This window comes from Seriola dumerili, unplaced genomic scaffold, assembly GCF_002260705.1.
Source record: "Seriola dumerili isolate Sdu_G_001 unplaced genomic scaffold, Sdu_1.0 BDQW01000161.1, whole genome shotgun sequence".
Lineage (NCBI taxonomy): Eukaryota > Metazoa > Chordata > Actinopteri > Carangiformes > Carangidae > Seriola > Seriola dumerili.
This window is the reverse complement of record NW_019174416.1, coordinates 3,208,076-3,225,945: the sequence shown is the minus strand read 5'-3', so window position 1 is coordinate 3,225,945 and position 17,870 is coordinate 3,208,076. Positions and strand designations below refer to the sequence as shown.

The following is a 17,870-nucleotide window of genomic DNA, read 5'->3' as shown; positions in this document are numbered from 1 at the left end:
ATTCTCATATAAATAATAGTTATGATTACACGTAGGCAGAATCCTCTTTCCACCATGTCATGCAGTATGTCCCTGACTTACTCAGCAAAAACACTGTATAACAATAATAACAATGTATTAACTGAATAATTTATCATAATCAATCTCTGATGATTTACGCAGCACAGATGTTTCCTATCAGGGGTTGCTTTCCTTGAGTCTTTTTCCCTAGAGTTATTTAATATTGATGACGAGGAGGAAGGCTGACCAAGCTCTCAGTCACTCTCTCTCTACCATCTCTCTCTCTCTCTCTCTCTGTCCCCCTCCCTCCCTCTTATACCCACACCCTGGATGCAGGCAGGCGTGCACACACCGGCAGATTCACTCAGCTTCCGTATCGCTCTCCCTTCTCCATCTCTGTCTCTATCCCTCCCTGCTCTCTCCGCTGGTGGATTTCAGCCCACTGCTGTGTGGAACACCGGTAAGAAAGACTCATCTATCCTTCAGCCTGTTCTTCATTTGTCTGTGCTAGTGTGTCTCTCTCTGGATTCTGTTTTACTAGGACTCAGACAAAGGATTGGGGTGTGGCTGGATGAGGAGAAACTGACTGCTGATGGCAGCAGTGAAATGATGTGAAAGACAGATGTTGGGGATGATGATGATGATGGTAGTGATAAAGGAACAATAGAGCAGATGTTTGGATTATTAGGTTTACTGGTGAATTGAGAAAGGTGGGATTATAACTGCTGTTTTTCATGCTAAGGCTAGGAGGAGGTGGATATAGACACCATTTGCAGCTCAGGGTAATCGAGAAATGATTCAGTGTGCCTCTTTTCAAGAAACTGAAAATGTAAGAATTCCAGCCATGAGCCCAGCATGGCTATTTCTCTGTCATACCGATTCTATTAAATTCAAACTACTGAGAATGATTTTACACTAGCTGGGTTTGCAAATGACTGGCTGCAGGCTAGTGGGCTTGTCACATTTCCACAGAAGCCTCTTACAAAGCAGTGGTTCAAACAAGCGTGACTGGGCCAGACTGTGCAAGACAGATTAGTCAGACCTGAGGCTAGGTCAGGATTATGACTGCAGTGGAGCCTGTGGAGCATTGCCTCAATCCAGGAGGCTGCAGGGGTGGATGCAGTGGGAGAGAGAAAGGGGGAGAGAGAGAGGATGCGTAGGGAGAGAACAAAGACCTCAGCCTCAGAGTGGGAAAAGCAGAGACAAAGGAATGAACAGACAGCTTGGTAAAGATAGGCACATGTTAGCTACATAGCCATTTTGTAGAGAATATCAAGACGGAGCATGTGTGGGAGGCAGCCACCACTCACAGGCATTCATGTGGACGTGTCTGAGCTGCACATGTCATAGCCACTCCCTTTATGTGCAATCGGTTAAAAAGATTATTTTAAATATTAGTCATAGCCTTTGAGATTTTTGACAGCTCTTGTGATCAGTGCCCTTAGACTTTCGAATATAAGTAATACAGCTTATGCACTTCTATCATGTTATGCTGCATTATCAATATGATGGCCGACAGGAAAGGTCAAACCTGTGTTTTCAGGTATCCCTCTAATCTTTCACAGCCAAAATGTCTGACAAGCCTGACATGACTGAGATCGCCCGTTTCGACAAGACAAAGCTGAAGAAGACAGAGACGAAAGAAAAAAACCCTCTGCCCACCAAAGAGAGTGAGTGTCCCTCGTGTGTGTTTGTGAATGTTGATGTTGAAGCCTTGATCCCCTGCAACAATTTTCCTGTCCGTAGCTACTCATCACTCCCAGTGCTGCCAACAGACCACATGCTCAGCAAGCAGAGCAGCAAAAAAAATTGCTGCAAGATCAGCACCTCGCTGATATACAGCAAATCAAAAAGCAGCATCCTCTTGCATATTCATTAGACAGGAGCCTGCTGACCGACAGTATCTTCTTCTCTTTTTTTCCAGCCATTGAGCAAGAGAGGAAAGGCGATGCCACACCTTGACTTCTGAGCACATGAAGAAAAGAAGCTGAGATGCCACAGCAAAAAGCACTTTCTTTTGATTATCACAGTATTTTAATCTTTTACTTTGTCTTCAGAAAAGGGTGCTCTTGAGCTCCCTGGGGTGCTGTAAGGGTATATGGCATCCTCACATGGGGGTTCTCCTACCACTCGGGTGGAAAAACTTTAACCTGGGTGCCTGTCTTGCACTGTTAGCCTATAGCTAACATGTCTCCAATATTGCCAAACTGGGGAGTGGTGTAGTGATGTAGCACAGAGAGAGAGGCAGGCATCCAGGCTCAGTTCGGGGTGGGGGGGGTGGGGGTGTCTACAGACATGGGAGCAATCAGAGTCTAATCATGTGGGATGTTTTCTTAATAAACTTTTTACTTTTCTTTATGAAATAAATATGAAGACGTGGAACCAGTCAATGTGCAGTTTACTGTGTCCTTTATCTCTATATGCAAATTTCAGACTCTAATATACTCATGAGGCATGGACTGATCATGCACAGCCATGGAATAAATACACAACAGAAATGATTTATCTAGACTGGCAGTATACAAATGATTCCAGTATACAACTGTGCAAGTCACTCCTCCTATATGAGTTCATGCTAATAATGCTATAAAAATAATGTACTACAAGTGGCTAATATCAAACACAATCATATGGCTATGTACAGAGACAAAACCAGCACATGAATAAATTAACAACATAGTTGAACAATAAATGTTTCATTATTCAAACTCAACATTGTATTATGACAAGTTGTTTCATAGGCTCAACAGGGTAGCTAGCCAGCTAACGCTTCAAACTAGCTTGGCTTCTCGGTTTTTACTTAGCATTAGAGTTTAGATGATCAGTAGATTAATGGGTACAAAAAAATGAGTGACAACTGTTTTGATCATCAATTCATAATTAATCAATGAGTCATTTTTAAGCACAAAAACTCCAAAGGTTCAATGGTTTCAGTTTCTAAAATGTGATAAATTTTTCTTTGTCTCTTACATGAGAGTAAATGAATAGCTTTAGGCTTTGAATCATCAGTTGCACAAAACAAGCAATTCACCTTGGGCTCTGGGAAACCTTTATGTGGATTTTTCACTATTTTCTGACATGTTATAGAAATATTAATCAATTACACATTAACAGAGAAATGCAGATTAATCAGTCATTATTCTAGTCCTCATTATCATCGTTAAGTGAATATTAACAACAGAAGCAGCGTCTGATTTAAAGGCTCCCAATGAAGTAGGACTCTCTTCTCTTTTGTTGCTGTGGCTAACAGGAGCTAGCTTGCTAACTAGCAGCTGCTGACTAAGTGAGATGGAAGTGATTGGCTGATTGGCAAGGTAGGCGGGGCTTGGTGACAGCAATATTATTATGTAAAGTATTATTCAAATATTAAACATAAGCATCACTGTCAAAATAGTTAACATTATGAAACAGACTTGAAAATAAACATTTTGACTAAAAACTTTATCATTAGGAAAAATATTTTTTAATGTTAATAATGCTAAGATAACATTTTCTAACAATGCAAAAACACAATTACTGTGTTTTTCTGCATTACTAATAAGATAACGTCTTAATGTATGCTACTATTTATTTATTACAGCTTATGTTTGAATTCCATAACAACACACTACCACAATGGTAGTGTGGTAGTGGCAGCTCAACTGGTTACTGGTGCCCCCGACGGTGTGGCTGGCTGGCGTCACCAGTCCTGTCACCCTTCCTCGGTCTGTCAAGCCTGTCACCTCCTGAGCCTTTATTGCTCTATTTCTCTCACTCCGCACCGCCATAAATCACGCATCAACGCACCCTGGACTGCCTAATGTGTCTGAAATGTCTGTTAGAACAATTTAATTAAGGTGCATTTTTTTGCCTCAGGTTATTTTAAGCACAGTGTAATTCAAAGGTCCTGACCCTGACATGTTCTCTGGAATACACATTATCACAAAGCTGCATAAAATTAGAATGTATAAGTTGTATTTAAATTCTTATAAAAATTCTTCTTCTATCATTTTAGTTAAATCTATATCATTAATTATTATCAAAACATAAATACTGAACTAAGTATACCATTGACAGCTGAGCCAAAATTTTGATTGGGCTTCCTGAAATTAATAGTAATTAAAACAGAAATTAAATATATTTCCTAAAATGCCACTTATCAGCCAATGTGATTTGTCGTTGAGAGTTTCGATGTTTAGGAGACATGTAGCACTCATGTAGAAACACGCCCCTCCTGGATACACTGCCATTGTTTGCAGGTTATTAACCCGTTAAAATCAGTAAAGGAGCCCCTCAATCAAGAACAAATTATGAAGCATCCCAGATTGATTTTTAATCGCTCTGTATTATTTCCCAGCCAGGTGTTGAGGGGCTCTAGGTTTCAGTCATATTGCTGAATGAATTTGGGTGTTATCTAATTAGTGGGGATTATCCTCACCTACACCTCGCCGCGGACCTCGCCCAGCCCTCCGCCTATTGTCCGTGGCGCTGAGTGAATTGTTGTTTTAAGGGATTTTGAGTGGTTTAAAGGGGATTTGACAAGTGTAGGCCATTTAATTTAAAAACTGTAATGTTAATCACTAACTTGGGAACTTCTCTCACATCAAATCACAGTATGAGTATGAAATGACAGAAACTGGCATGATGACTGTTGATGATCGCACTGATTATGTAATCTAAATCAAGGGGAGAGAAACAGCAGAATTAAATGTGATGGAACAGAACGTTGGATAATCCCGGATTTTTATTACGTAACATCAATATGAATCAAATTGTTTTTAGATTTGGTCAGAAGCCTACAAATCAAACCCAAACAAAATGATACAGTATACCAATAAACTAACTTACAATTTAATGGTTGAAACATTAAAGCCCTTACGTGTTTATACTCTTGTAAATTCCAGACTGTTTTCACACCAAGTTGTTTCCCAGGGAAACATCTATTATCCTATTATCACGACGATGTCAATGTCGCCGAAGTGTGAAGCAATATTTACATGACTATACACTGTCAGCCCTGAAAGACTTTATGGCTTTGTAGTCACTGTCTTTCCCCCTGGGACACTGGTGCCATTTCACAAGCGTTTCCACATACACATGAGGCCTCACGACGGAATTCAGTGCTGCATTTCCGCAATGTATGGAACCATGTTTAATGTGTTTTGGAGAAACCGAGTTGTGCAGTGTTGTTAATATTATATCAATGGCCTCTGTGCAGCAGCCAGCCCCTCTTCAAATCCTCTAACAATAAATAAAAATATTTTTTAGCTATAATATAGGCTTCTGTGTGTCCAGTACCTCAATAACAGCTTTACAGTGTCAAAACAATGTTTGCCCACTTCTCACCTCATATCGTTTTAATATTATAAGATTTATTTATATCTTAATAAACCTGAAATCAAATGGTTCTGGGATTACAATATCATTTTATTTGTGATAATTTGTGATGTTCCTATGGGATGATATATTCATGTTTCAATTCGTGGGAAAAGCATATAAGGGTTAAAGCCTGGGAACGACAGGTGAATGAATGAGGGGCAGTTTAAGTGTCTGCGTCATTTCTTTGAAGTGCACTTATGCGCCGACGGCTCCTATTTGTCTATAGGACGCGGCAATCAATGTCGTCGTTGACGCATTTTCACAGTGAAACGTTACCTGCAGGACAAATCTGTCAATCAAAGGAGCAAGACCATATAAATATCATCAGCGTGGGGTCTGGCCACAACTTCAGTCGCCTTCTTCTCTCTTGGCAATCACATCTGGGCTACGAATAAGCAGGCCTCCGCTTGGAATACAGCTGCTATGGGACCGTTACATCCCCTTACAGCCATGGTTCTGTCCATGTGCTGTCACTTTCAGTTTGCGTCAGCTTGGTATGTCGCTTACTTTTGGATGAATACTTTTAAAAATACTGCAGTCTGATGTGTGTTTGTCGGTTGTATGGTGACTTGGGATTAACGTGACTGTCTTGTTTTCTATCTATAGGACCGTGAATAACTTCCTCATGACTGGACCTAAGGTAAATACATGTTTGACTTTATCTATTTGGGCACGTTCTGTGCGTAAAACTTCTGGGGCGTCCATATCAAATACATTATTTGATTTTGTTAACATTATTAATTGATCTTGTTATCAGTTAAATGCCATTATAAATAACAATGTCCTTTGCTGTCTCTCCCAAGGCTTTTCTGACCTACGCCAGCAGTGTGCAAGTGGGCGCACAAAGTGGGATACAAGAGTGTAAATATCAGTTCGCGTGGGAGAGATGGAACTGCCCAGAGAGCACGCTCCAGTTATCTACACAAAACGGCCTAAGAAGTGGTAAGACATTTGTATCCACACATTTCATCATATGCATGACATGCTGCAGCAAGGTGACAAGTTCAATTCCAGCAACTGTCAACTTCGGCTGACGCGCGCTTGCTTCAAGTTTATCCTTCAGTTTAGAGACGGTGCTGTAGCTGATCGTACGCTCTGACCTCCAAGGAGAATGGACACAAACATAAACTTAGAATTTTTGCTGGAACCACATTGACAAAACAGCTAAGATACTCAAATAGTTTTTTTTATTAATCTACGATAATGCCTTTAAGCACGCTTGACGCGCCTTTTACGCACAATATTTGAGCTTGACATTACGCATTTATGGTGACAAATATGACAGCAAAGTCTAACGCCATGGTTTGGTTTCTGTCATTAATTGTAGCCACAAGGGAGACGTCTTTTGTCCATGCCATCAGCGCGGCCGGAGTGATGTACACGCTCACTAAGAACTGCAGTATGGGAGACTTTGACAACTGCGGCTGTGATGACTCCAGAATTGGACAGACAGGTAAATTTTTTATTCTATGCATAGTCTACTATCAGACTAAATGTCATGACCTGGACCTTTTATTCTTTGAACTGAGTAACAGTGTGCACTCTTCATCCTCAGGTGGCAGAGGATGGATTTGGGGAGGCTGCAGTGATAATGTGGCGTTTGGAGAGAAGATCTCCAAACAGTTTGTGGACGCGCTGGAAAATGGGCAGGATTCACGCGCAGCAGTCAACCTGCATAACAACGAAGCAGGCAGACTGGTAAGAAGTGGTTTTTACTATTATTTGAGTCGCTCAAGTTCAGTATCACTTTCTGTGGGCTGTGTTTTCAAATTAAGATGTGTACCTAGGTCTGGGAAGGAAAAGTGATGTTTTAGAGTCAAAGACACCTCTTCTTTCTACGTAGGTTTGAATAAATGCTGCTGACATGAGAAGCAAACGTTGTGTGGATTTACAAATTACACTTCCAACTAACACTCTCACTATCTTGGCAGGCTATCAAAGCTACCATGAGAAGAGCCTGTAAGTGTCACGGAGTGTCTGGGAGCTGCAGCATCCAAACGTGCTGGATGCAGCTGGCCGACTTCAGAGAGGTGGGCAACTACCTGAAGATTAAGCACGAACACGCAAAGAAACTGGAGATGGACAAAAAGCCGGCGAGGGCTGGGAACAGTGCGGACAACAGAGGAGCCATAGCGCAAGCTTTTCGCAGCATCGCTCGGACGGAGCTCATTTACCTGGAGGATTCTCCGGATTACTGCGTCAAGAACCAGAGCATGGGATTTCAGGGCACCGAGGGGCGGGAGTGTCTGAAGGGAGACAAGAACATGTCCCAGTGGGAGAGAAAGAGCTGCCGCAGGCTGTGCTATGAATGCGGCCTCAGAGTGGTGGAGAAGCGCATTGAGGTCGTCAGCAGCTGCAACTGCAAATTTCACTGGTGCTGCACAGTGAAGTGTGAAAAATGCACGCAAGTTGTTACTAAATATTACTGTGCGCGTAAAGAAAGTGGGAGGAAACCACATAATAAAACGAAGCGCAGGCACCGTGCTCGCCGGCACTGATTGCCATTTGTTGGAGAGACTGTTGAGTCAGTATGCTCATCACTTTTCATTTATTTCAACATCATGGACATCAATAAGCATTGTACAGTATTGTCAGAATGTTATCATCAACTATCACATCACTTGAAACCTTTTAATGCACTTTATCTTATTGATTTGATTCTGTAAATAATTCAAATTATGTCTTTTGAGGACCAAACTCTCCACGCATGCTCACTCGTTTATGTTGGTGTTTTGGGGGTAAGTGGTTGATTTTATCGCATGTAATGTAAAAAAAAATCGTCTAATATTTTAATATGCATTTCTAATTGAACATGTTAACTAATAAATATTTTTATAATATGTATGACTCCCGTCTGGTTTGTCAGTGGCTAAATGCTGATTCTGTTATTTGTATATTAGTGGCCTGGTGTCTTACAGCCTGAGGGTAGAAAATAAACTGTCGCCTAATGCCACCCTTTGAAGTGCGCATATAGGCGTTTCCTGAACCCGTCACCCAATCAGCTGTCTCGGACCTGAGGGACAAAGAACAAGAGTTCCATTTGTTCTTCATTCATATAAAAGAGAAAGTTTCAGCACGTCGGGTCAAAATAACTAGACCTCTCTACTTTAACGGTGCAGATGAAAATGGTGCATTCATTATTTTGGTTCCTGCCTCTTTTATACAAAATATGTCCGGGACATGCTTGGTAAGGCACTATCTGCACTGTTCGGCTGTATCTTTTTAAAGTGTTATTTAAGATGGATTGAGTTAATTCTTTATTGTCTATCTTCTTCTCAGGGTGGCGAGTAACTTTCTTATGACGGGACCTAAGGTAAATAGAAAACTTGATTAATTTTGGTTACTCTGAAAGACTGAGGACAACAATTCAAAATGTGATTCAAGCCAATGAAAAATGACAGTCACTGCCTCTCCTGCAGGCCTATCTCATCTATGCAAGAAGCGTGAGGGTGGGCACACAGAGTGGGATAGAGGAGTGCAAGCAACAGTTTGCGTGGGATAAATGGAACTGTCCCGACAGCGCAACCCAGCTCAAAGGACTAAAACGCGGTAGGTTGAGGAATTAAATACTGGTCTTTTGTTGAGTTATGTATGCAGGTCCATAAATGACCATGACAATTACATTTATGCCTAAAACGTATATTAGTTGTTCAAAGAATAGAAAATTGTTTCCATACAATAACACGGGACACTTGCACCGATATGGAAACACTAACAGGGGGCTCTATAGGACTATTAGTTACGGATGTGTTACATTCATTTCATTTTCAAGTTGCCTTGTCATGCCTGTACAGAAGCTCATTATGAATTTTGTGTAATTATAAGTCACAGTTGCAGCTAATTTTTATACAATATTTGCCAAAATATGTCACCAGTAATTCTTAGTTATTCATTCTTAACTTTTAGCTATTTTCTTGGGGGTGGTCTAATTTATTTATTTTTGAAATGCCCTACATGACAAATAAAACATGATTGTTCACTTCCAGCCACCAGAGAGACGTCTTTCGTCCATGCCATCAGTGCAGCAGGGGTCATGTACACTCTGACCAGGAACTGCAGTCTGGGAGACCTTGACAACTGTGGCTGTGATGTCTCAAAGAACGGCAAAATAGGTGATTACAACAAAAATCCCATATTACTCAGAATATTATTGTGTTGAAGACGCAAAACTGAAGCTATGTTTTAAAGTTCTTTTATTTTAAAGTTCTTATTTTCTTTCATAAATTTAAAAGTTGGTTATCTCATTCCCAGTGATATTCTGTGTGCAGGTGGTCGTGGCTGGTTGTGGGGTGGCTGCAGTGATAACGTGGATTTTGGGGAGAGGATTTCCAAACAGTATGTGGATAAACAGGAGACAGGTCAGGACTCCAGGGCTGCTGTCAACCTGCACAACAATGAGGCTGGGCGGCAGGTGAGTTATATTCACACCACAATCACGTATCTAATATTACACAGTTTTAAGTCGTTGAAAGTAGTTTACTTTCCCCGATTTCACACAGGCGGTGAAGGCAACAATGAAGCGCATCTGCAGATGCCACGGCATGTCTGAGAGCTGCAGTGTCCAAACCTGTTGGACACAGCTGTCAGATTTCAGAGAAATTGGCAACTACTTGAAGATCAAGCACAGTCAAGCTCAAAAACTGGACATCGACAAAAAGCGCATGAGGGCTGGCAACAGTGCGGACAACCGAGGTGCCATTGTGGACGCGTTCGGTGGCATCGCCCAGACAGAGCTCGTCTACCTGGAGGACTCTCCGGACTACTGTAGGAAGAACACCAGCCTGGGGCTGTACGGCACCGAGGGCCGGGAGTGTGTGCAGCATGGAGAGGGGTTAACCCAGTGGGAGAGGAGGAGCTGCCGCAGGTTGTGTCATGAATGCGGCCTAAGGGTGGAGGAGAGGCGCACGGAGGTAGTGAGCAGCTGCAACTGCAAATTCCACTGGTGCTGCAAGGTGAACTGTGACGACTGCTCCCAGGTTATAGTGAAACATGTGTGCGCCAGGAGGGAAGGTGGGGATGGACACGGCTTCAGACGGAGATACCGTGGACCCAAATAAAAAATGTTTTTACATGGATCCGTTTTTCAGATCACAATTAAGGGCTTGTTAAATGTCTGTTTGCACTTTTCATGTCTACTTTTATAAATACTTGCGTCTCTATTTATGAATACTGTGCCTTGTTTAATAAAAAATAAAACGCTAAAAAATAAAAGTCTCCCGGGTGCCACGTATTATTCCAATCAACAGCTGAAAAAATCTCTTACTTAATAAATCCCAGTTCCACACATCTTCTGTGTATTAGAATAAGAATGGACTGAATACACGTAACAGAGGATTACATGGATAACATGGTGCATTTCACACCCAACCAAGGTGTTGATCCAGCGTTGATCCACTATCACTTTGATGTCAGCGTGTATTGATTTCATTCAAAGAGCAGCGAGGCTTTGAAAGACAAATTAGGGAAGTGAAGTATCTAGAAGTTAGAAGGTATTTGGTTTGATAATCCGACACCACTACCTGTACTTTGTCTTTGTCACATCCCACAGGCAATGCAAATGTCTCACCATACATCAAAGCGTGAGGGGGAAACGCGTTGGCAACTGTGACAGAATTTTTTAACGGAACTACCTTTTAGTTACTGTTTCTCAGCGAAATAGGTCACACTGGAGTCCAGTTATTACGGTCCAAATCCAGGGAGGAGACAGTTAAAAATAAGCGACTCACATTCCACCTTGAATGCAGGTTAATTTCTAATCTTATAATTTGCAAGTAATTAGGTCTAAGAGGAGCTTCATCTCCTCCCACTGGCCTATCTGTGTCTAAATGAGCCATTCATTTTCCTCCTTCTTTCTTCTACCCCCTGTATCTCCAGAAATCTTCCTCTCAGCTGGACATGTCATAAATCTGTCACTGTTGCAGCTAAATGACTGATGGGATGGGTATTACCTTCATCAGGGGGGGTCCATGCCTTGGGGGGGGGGGGGGGGGGTGTCTCTAACAGAAAAGGGGGCTGGTTACAGGTCTGTTTCACTATATTTACAGAGGAGTTACTGTAGCAGTAAGTGAGATATTACAGTTTGAATTATCATTACCTTATAGATCAACTGGTGTCACTATAACCCTGAGAACTGAAGCAGCATTTAAATCAATAAAGTCCCATTTGAGTCAACACTTCTTATTGCTTAAAATGTGACATCAGTTTATGGACACGGATTACAAAACACACCAGAACTACATTAGGTAACACACCCAGGTTCACATAAATGAACAGCATATGGCTGAATGTATGGGGTTGTGGTGCTGGAAATGTTTCACTAAAAAGGACAGAAAAGCTGGGAAACCACCCCAGACACCAACCAAAATGTAAAACCATAGATGGAACAAGTAACACTCACAGACCAAAAACACTCCCTCACATCTTTCCCCATTTGTCTATTTGACGTCCTGTATTTCCCATGCTGTCCTGCTGTGTGTTAATGAAGGTTTCACCCGACTGGAGGCCCTCACTGCTCCACCCTTTATCTCTGCTCTCCACTGGGGACATTATTAGTTCCATATTGGCCCCATATGATGCTGTAGATTGATTGTCCTCCACATGTGAGATGACCACAACTGTTTTTCCATTCATGGCTGTTGAAAACAGGAAATGCAACCTTTTGTGTCCTTTTCAGTTTTGAGAAATGAGAATTTTTCAAACATTTAGGACTTAATAAAAACAACCAAATATTCTGAACATTATATTACACCGATTTTATGTCTGCGTAGAATTGGTCCATTACTTGCTTTATAACTACACAGTATTTCATGCCCCCTCTACAGTGGCATGATCTTGTCTTCCATGTCTTCCAGTCAGGACAGAGGAGGAAAATAGGGGGAGGGAGGGGGGTGATCTCCCAAAAAGGACCCCCCAGGAGGACTCATGTATTCAACCAGACATGCCTGGGGGTCTAAGGGGATCTGAGTGTGATTGATCATTCCTTCCTCCACTCTCCCCTCCTCTCTCACCTGGGTGTGAGATGCCAAGAGGCCTGACGTGGGGCAGGCTGCGACTGGGATACAAGATCTGACACAGCCTTCATGCTATGAATTAGAATAAAAAAGCACATATCAGAGCACAACAAAATCACACATACTGGTGAGAGTAGACTGCACAACCACCATAGCTTCATGGCTGTGGCTGTATATGTGTGAAAGGAAATCAACAGGCTCTATGTTTAGAGATATACATTCTCTGCAGTGCATGCACAATCTATTATTATGTATCGCAAGTCCTTTATGAGTACTGAAACTTTCTACTTTAGTTTGTTACACGTTAGATGCAGAAGCAGATGACACACCACAAGTATGGTTATTTAAAGAGCAGAGGTCATTCTTAACCTTCATTTCATAAGTTATGTGAAAGACTTCAAAAGCAACAGTTTTGTGATCCCACTGCAAAACAGAAGTTCCTATACTGTCAAGTAAACCCTTCCTTTTTCTAGTGGATGTGACATTTATAAGAGAAAGCATGAGCTTAAACAATGTGCCCTCTAAAGTGGAGGTGATGGGATGGAATCCACAAAGTCTCGCTGACTACATGAAGAGGGTGAGTAGCAAAGTTATAGCTTCACAATGACGTTGAGATTTCTTTAGTGTTTATCTGTCTTATGATAGCTAAGTTTTTGGGTTTATTTTTATCCTGCTATGGTAATTTAACACCCAACAAGTGACATATTAGAATATTTTTCTTGATAAGCCCTGTACAATACGTGTGCTCTAATCGTGAGACATCTTATGACCTTCTCAGCTTAAGTTATCAGGCTGTGACAAAGTAGTGATGAGGGGCAGAATAAGTGGAGCACAGTTTATGGTAAGTCTGTGTAAACGTTTGTCTTTACACTTGCTTACTATTATACTCTCAATAATTGATTTTATATTTTTTCATAATATTCAAATTTAAATCTTCCAGCAAATGACTGACAGTGACCTTCAAATGTTCCCAACCCTTCATTTTCCGTAAGTCTAACTGAAAATATATTATATTCCAACCACAGATATTGATAAACAATTAATCAGATGATGTCTGTTCAGACATAAAGATTCATTGTGGTCGTACATGACATTACACAAGAGGCCGATATCAAATAATATGCACTGAGCTGTAGCAGCTAGTCGCAGTTTGGGTCACAATTAAATGTAGCAGTGCACAGCAGTACTGTAACAGTAAACATATTAAGCTAATGTTTTGGTCTTGTATCTTTGTAGAATAATCACTAAGATGCAAAGCGAAATCAACAAAGGGGAGCAGAAGATGGCCTTTGGTCATAAGTAAGAAAACAGATTTTATTTTACATTTTCCGTTGGTAACTCATTGAACAACAATGCATAACTTTCATATTTACGTTCTGTGCAGATTAAAGGCACAAAAGTCTCCAAAACAAGGTAAAGAAGACTTAAATTCAACTATACCGCTGAGATAAAGAAATATTTTCTTGTGCATAATACTATTTTTTATTGTATTGTCCTAGTATTTGGACAGGAAGAGGAAGTTTGGGACTCTGATGAGTTTGTAAGTAAAAAGCTACAAACTATTATCAAATTGGGCATTTTTATTAATACAAAGTAAGAAAATTATTCAAATTAAATTAAAATGTTCCTTAACATGCAACATACTCATTACTTGCGTCACCGGTCTGTGCTTTGATCAGGACAATGAAAGTGATAATGATTATGAGAGTCCAGAACAGGAAGACAATGGCTACATCTGTGCCCTGAGTGAGCCACAAACAGCCGAGCAACAAGACAGTGACGAGTACAATGACGGCGACTACAAGTGGTCTGCCTCTGTAGACACAATGAAGCCACCTCGGCACCCAACTAAAACCAGAGGTAACAGAACGTAATCAAGACAACAGTGCTGTGCACAAAAATACAATCATATGAAGAAAATCTCTGTATATCAGCTGCTTTTATATGCTTTGAAAGCAGAATTGGTGTTCATGTTTCCTGACTTATTTACTACGTCTGTACCGTATATGAAAAGATCCATCTCCTGCTCAAAGGACCTCAAAACCTCCACTTCTTCACCCACCAAGAAACCCTGCCCCTCAGAGGCATTTTCATGAATTTTCCCACTCACTGACACCAGCCAGCCAGCCCGATCTCCACTTAGAGAGGAGCAGGAAGCCTGGACGACCTGGCCCATCTCTGAAAGACCTGCCAAAATCAAGTATGTGCTGCTTATTATATTGCGTTATCATGTCTCAAGTTACTTCCACATTTCTATTTCACACTTTCCATAATCTCCACAAGAGGGCAGCACTCTCAAGCCTTGTGGCTCATACACCAGAAAGGTCCCTACACCAAGGATTCCCAGATGCAAAGACGTGTCTAGCAGGTGGGCCAATCTAAACAATTTTAGAGTATAGCAAGCACTTCATTATGGGTAATGCTGTTATTTAAGTTTTTTTCAATAACGTTCTGTTACATTTCTCCCGTCCCAGAGCAAGTAAACTCCTTCCACTGACTCCAGTGCCAACACAACCTGCACCTGATAACAATTCAATCCCAGAATCAAAACAGGTGAGAATCAAAAGCAGATTTCAGCAGTACACTGTGCTAGCTGGAGAGCACACAAGATGTTAACAGTCAGCTTTTCTATGCAATTTCACATCTTGAGCACTTTCACAAGGTAAACAGCAGATGGCAACATTGTAAAAAGAAAAATAGGAGCCCGTGTGTCTGCTGTGAGAACTCCAGAGATTGCATTTTATTCACTAGGCTCGGTCACTGGACATATCTTCATCACATTTCTTTTACAAAAACAATTATTTACAACACATTTCTGATCTTTTTCCCAAAAGAAAAACTAAGCAAAACAAATTTATTTAGTCCTTACTATGACTGCTTCATGGTGCATCCAGGTTTTGGATCCCAGCTGGTATGCAGGAAAGGTGACCAGACATCAAGCTGAAGTCAATCTCAGAGAGGTGAACAAGGTCAGGTGCTGCCTCTCACTCTCACTCATCTCATCCTCCTTCTGAAGCAGAATGACAAACATACACATATACAGAAATGTGCTGTTGAATTTGATAGGATTTTGTGTGTGGATTTGTGTCTTTAGGATGGGGCATTTGTAGTGAGGGACAGCACAACGGGCTCTGAGGAACACCCCTACACCCTGATGCTGCTGAAACAAGGCAAAGTTTACAACATTCAGATCCGTAACCACATGGACTCCTACTCCCTCGGCACTGGCCTCCACAACACCAAGGTAAACTGAAAACTGTTGATAATCATTGGATACATTGTTAAAATGAGAGGAAAAAGTCAGCACGCTCACTCAGAGTAAACGGAAAAGTTCACATCTCGTGGCATGCCTCAGGGAGTGTTTGGTGCTGACTTGTGCTGTAATGCATCATTAGGTCCCTGTCATCTTTTTTTGTGTGCTGCAGAGTTTCCCTGGGGTGAAGATGATGATTACCCATCACACACACACACCGCTGCTGCTCATTGATGCCACAGACCAGAGCTCTGAAGCGCAGATCCAATGTTGTCTGCTGCACCCTGCGGGACTCTGACCAGCACCAACAGCGGGCTTAACGTGGGTGTTTTCTGTATGCTAATTTGTGCATACACATATGTGTGGCCTGCTCAGAGGCCTTTCTAAGAACAGCCGAAGAAACGACACAATTTTCACAATCCCAAAGGTCACTGTTGTGTAACTCCTATTTCTTGGTACATTCACTTGAATTTTTCATAAACAGAATTAGAAGAAAAAAAAAGAATGATTTCTACATTGTTGGTGATTTGTATATTTCATTAAACTATGTTTTTCAGACACACAGCATTACCTGTTTTCTTCACACCTCAGTTTCAGGTCAAGCTGGGGACAGCTGCTGCAGTACATCTTGGATTTTTCAGGATTGCCAGCTTGTCAGGACAGCCAACACAAACGATCAGATCACACTGCCCCAGCTGGGTTCGCACTGCAGGCAGTCAACAAATATCCTGTTTCACAACTGCCTTAGATTAAAGATGTCCAAAAGTTAAATTTCAAAGTACATATAAAGGCTGCACACCAACTATTGTTGCAATGAACAGGAAACAGGCTGAGTGACAAATGTAATTGTATACGCTATGTTCCCGTTTTTTCTCATGTGATTTCAAAGCAGGGCTGGTATTTCACTGTATGACTGACACAAGATACATCATTATGATATACTGTAGGTATATTTTAATACAGTAAATTGTGTTTCTGTATCTAAAGGTTATCTCCCATTTACTTACTAAAAACTAATTCACACAGAAAAAGTGAAAAAAAATAAGTTCACACAGAGATGTATGTATGCATACTTAATTCAGTAGATTTGAGTGTGGTATTTATAGACAATATTGTCAAAATGCAATTCAAAATGGGTTAACAGCAGGAAAAATAAAAACAATTTAAGAGAGAAAGTTCTCAGAAAACTTAATTATAGCATCAATCTTTGGATCTTTCTCTTTGTTAGGTTTCCAAAATAAAACAAACATAAGCTCACAATAGTAAGCCACACTGGTATCTGTTGGAGAACATCTTGTCATTTCATCTCAGTGCAAATTGTTTAAGTAGTTGTATTCCTTGTATACTAACTGCCATTACTGTACGGTATAAAGAAGGGACACAGCATCAAGTGTCACAGTATCACAAATATTTCAGTTTACAGATTTTAATATCTAACAAAGCTCTTTTGTTTGTTTCCTGCCTTTGAGCTCAAAGTGAGTAAGCAGTTATAATTAAGACATCACAGTAAGAAGATTACTTTGACGGCCACTTCACCCACATCTGTCCCCCCTGGCAAAAAAGAAGCTGCAATATCATGCCTCACATCAAATGGCCTGATGGACATTCATGCATGTTAAATCCTTCAGTTACTCTTATCTATCTACCCATCAGCAGTGCGCAATCTGACAGACACCATGTAGTATCATGTACCTCTGCAACACTGACATCTACAAGGAAGGCTAAGTTGCACAGCAGTTGGTGTACAACAATCCATTTTTGGCTATCACACCTCAGATCTAGGATAAGTTACATCATATGCTTTGCATATTTGCAAATAAATCATCAGGGTCATCTGTTATAATTGATGCTTACTGACATTTTTGGAGGTGCAAAGGCAGTGGATGGGGATAAACAGTCATACATACATGCCAGTTGATCCATACAGTTAGACAAGGAGTCCAGCTCTTTCAGTATTTTTTCCAAATCAATGCAGGTAGTGGAAGTAGCTTGTTCTTTGCTCTTCTCTGAGTTTTCCATCTGAAAAATAATTACAATAATTACAAAACAGTCTATCTCAATTATATCGATATACCAAAATCTAACAACTTGAAATACAATTCTGCATGCTGGTGTGTCATTCCAACTAAAAGCCAAACATACAATAAACTTACATTAGTACAGTAAAAATTAGGTTGCCGGACATGTACGTTTATGTCTATAAAAAAAAAATAACAACAGAACACATTATCATTTTAATGTCTTTTATT

At 40.9% G+C, this 17,870-nt stretch overlaps 3 protein-coding genes across 3 annotated transcripts; all 3 read left to right on the top strand.

Moving 5' to 3' along the window:
- Positions 1-331: 331 nt before the first annotated feature.
- Positions 332-2,262, top strand: LOC111226672 (thymosin beta-like). Its single transcript, XM_022751942.1, has 3 exons — positions 332-460; positions 1,566-1,670; positions 1,925-2,262. The coding sequence occupies exons 2-3, from the start codon at positions 1,571-1,573 to the stop codon at positions 1,960-1,962; spliced, it is 138 nt and encodes a 45-aa protein (XP_022607663.1). The 5' UTR covers positions 332-460; positions 1,566-1,570; the 3' UTR covers positions 1,963-2,262.
- A 3,519-nt stretch (positions 2,263-5,781) lies between these two features.
- Positions 5,782-7,856, top strand: LOC111226768 (protein Wnt-8a-like). The gene is made up of 6 exons (XM_022752079.1): positions 5,782-5,852; positions 5,965-5,998; positions 6,162-6,300; positions 6,686-6,811; positions 6,914-7,056; positions 7,290-7,856. Exons 1-6 carry the CDS (start codon positions 5,782-5,784, stop codon positions 7,854-7,856), a joined length of 1,080 nt encoding a protein of 359 aa, XP_022607800.1.
- A 627-nt stretch (positions 7,857-8,483) lies between these two features.
- Positions 8,484-10,415, top strand: LOC111226698 (protein Wnt-8-like). The gene is made up of 6 exons (XM_022751984.1): positions 8,484-8,545; positions 8,638-8,671; positions 8,778-8,907; positions 9,345-9,470; positions 9,627-9,769; positions 9,858-10,415. The coding sequence occupies exons 1-6, from the start codon at positions 8,484-8,486 to the stop codon at positions 10,413-10,415; spliced, it is 1,053 nt and encodes a 350-aa protein (XP_022607705.1).
- The last annotated feature ends 7,455 nt before the right edge of the window (positions 10,416-17,870 follow it).

Coding starts and splice junctions, on each gene's coding strand:
- LOC111226672 (XM_022751942.1), top strand. CDS start 1,571: ATGTCTGACAAGCCTGACATGACTGAGATCGCCCGTTTCGACAAGACA. Junction 1,671..1,924: donor CCCTCTGCCCACCAAAGAGA/GTGAGTGTCCCT, acceptor CTTTTTTTCCAG/CCATTGAGCAAGAGAGGAAA.
- LOC111226768 (XM_022752079.1), top strand. CDS start 5,782: ATGGGACCGTTACATCCCCTTACAGCCATGGTTCTGTCCATGTGCTGT. Junction 5,999..6,161: donor TCCTCATGACTGGACCTAAG/GTAAATACATGT, acceptor GTCTCTCCCAAG/GCTTTTCTGACCTACGCCAG. Junction 7,057..7,289: donor ACAACGAAGCAGGCAGACTG/GTAAGAAGTGGT, acceptor CTATCTTGGCAG/GCTATCAAAGCTACCATGAG.
- LOC111226698 (XM_022751984.1), top strand. CDS start 8,484: ATGGTGCATTCATTATTTTGGTTCCTGCCTCTTTTATACAAAATATGT. Junction 8,546..8,637: donor ATATGTCCGGGACATGCTTG/GTAAGGCACTAT, acceptor TCTTCTTCTCAG/GGTGGCGAGTAACTTTCTTA. Junction 8,672..8,777: donor TTCTTATGACGGGACCTAAG/GTAAATAGAAAA, acceptor CCTCTCCTGCAG/GCCTATCTCATCTATGCAAG.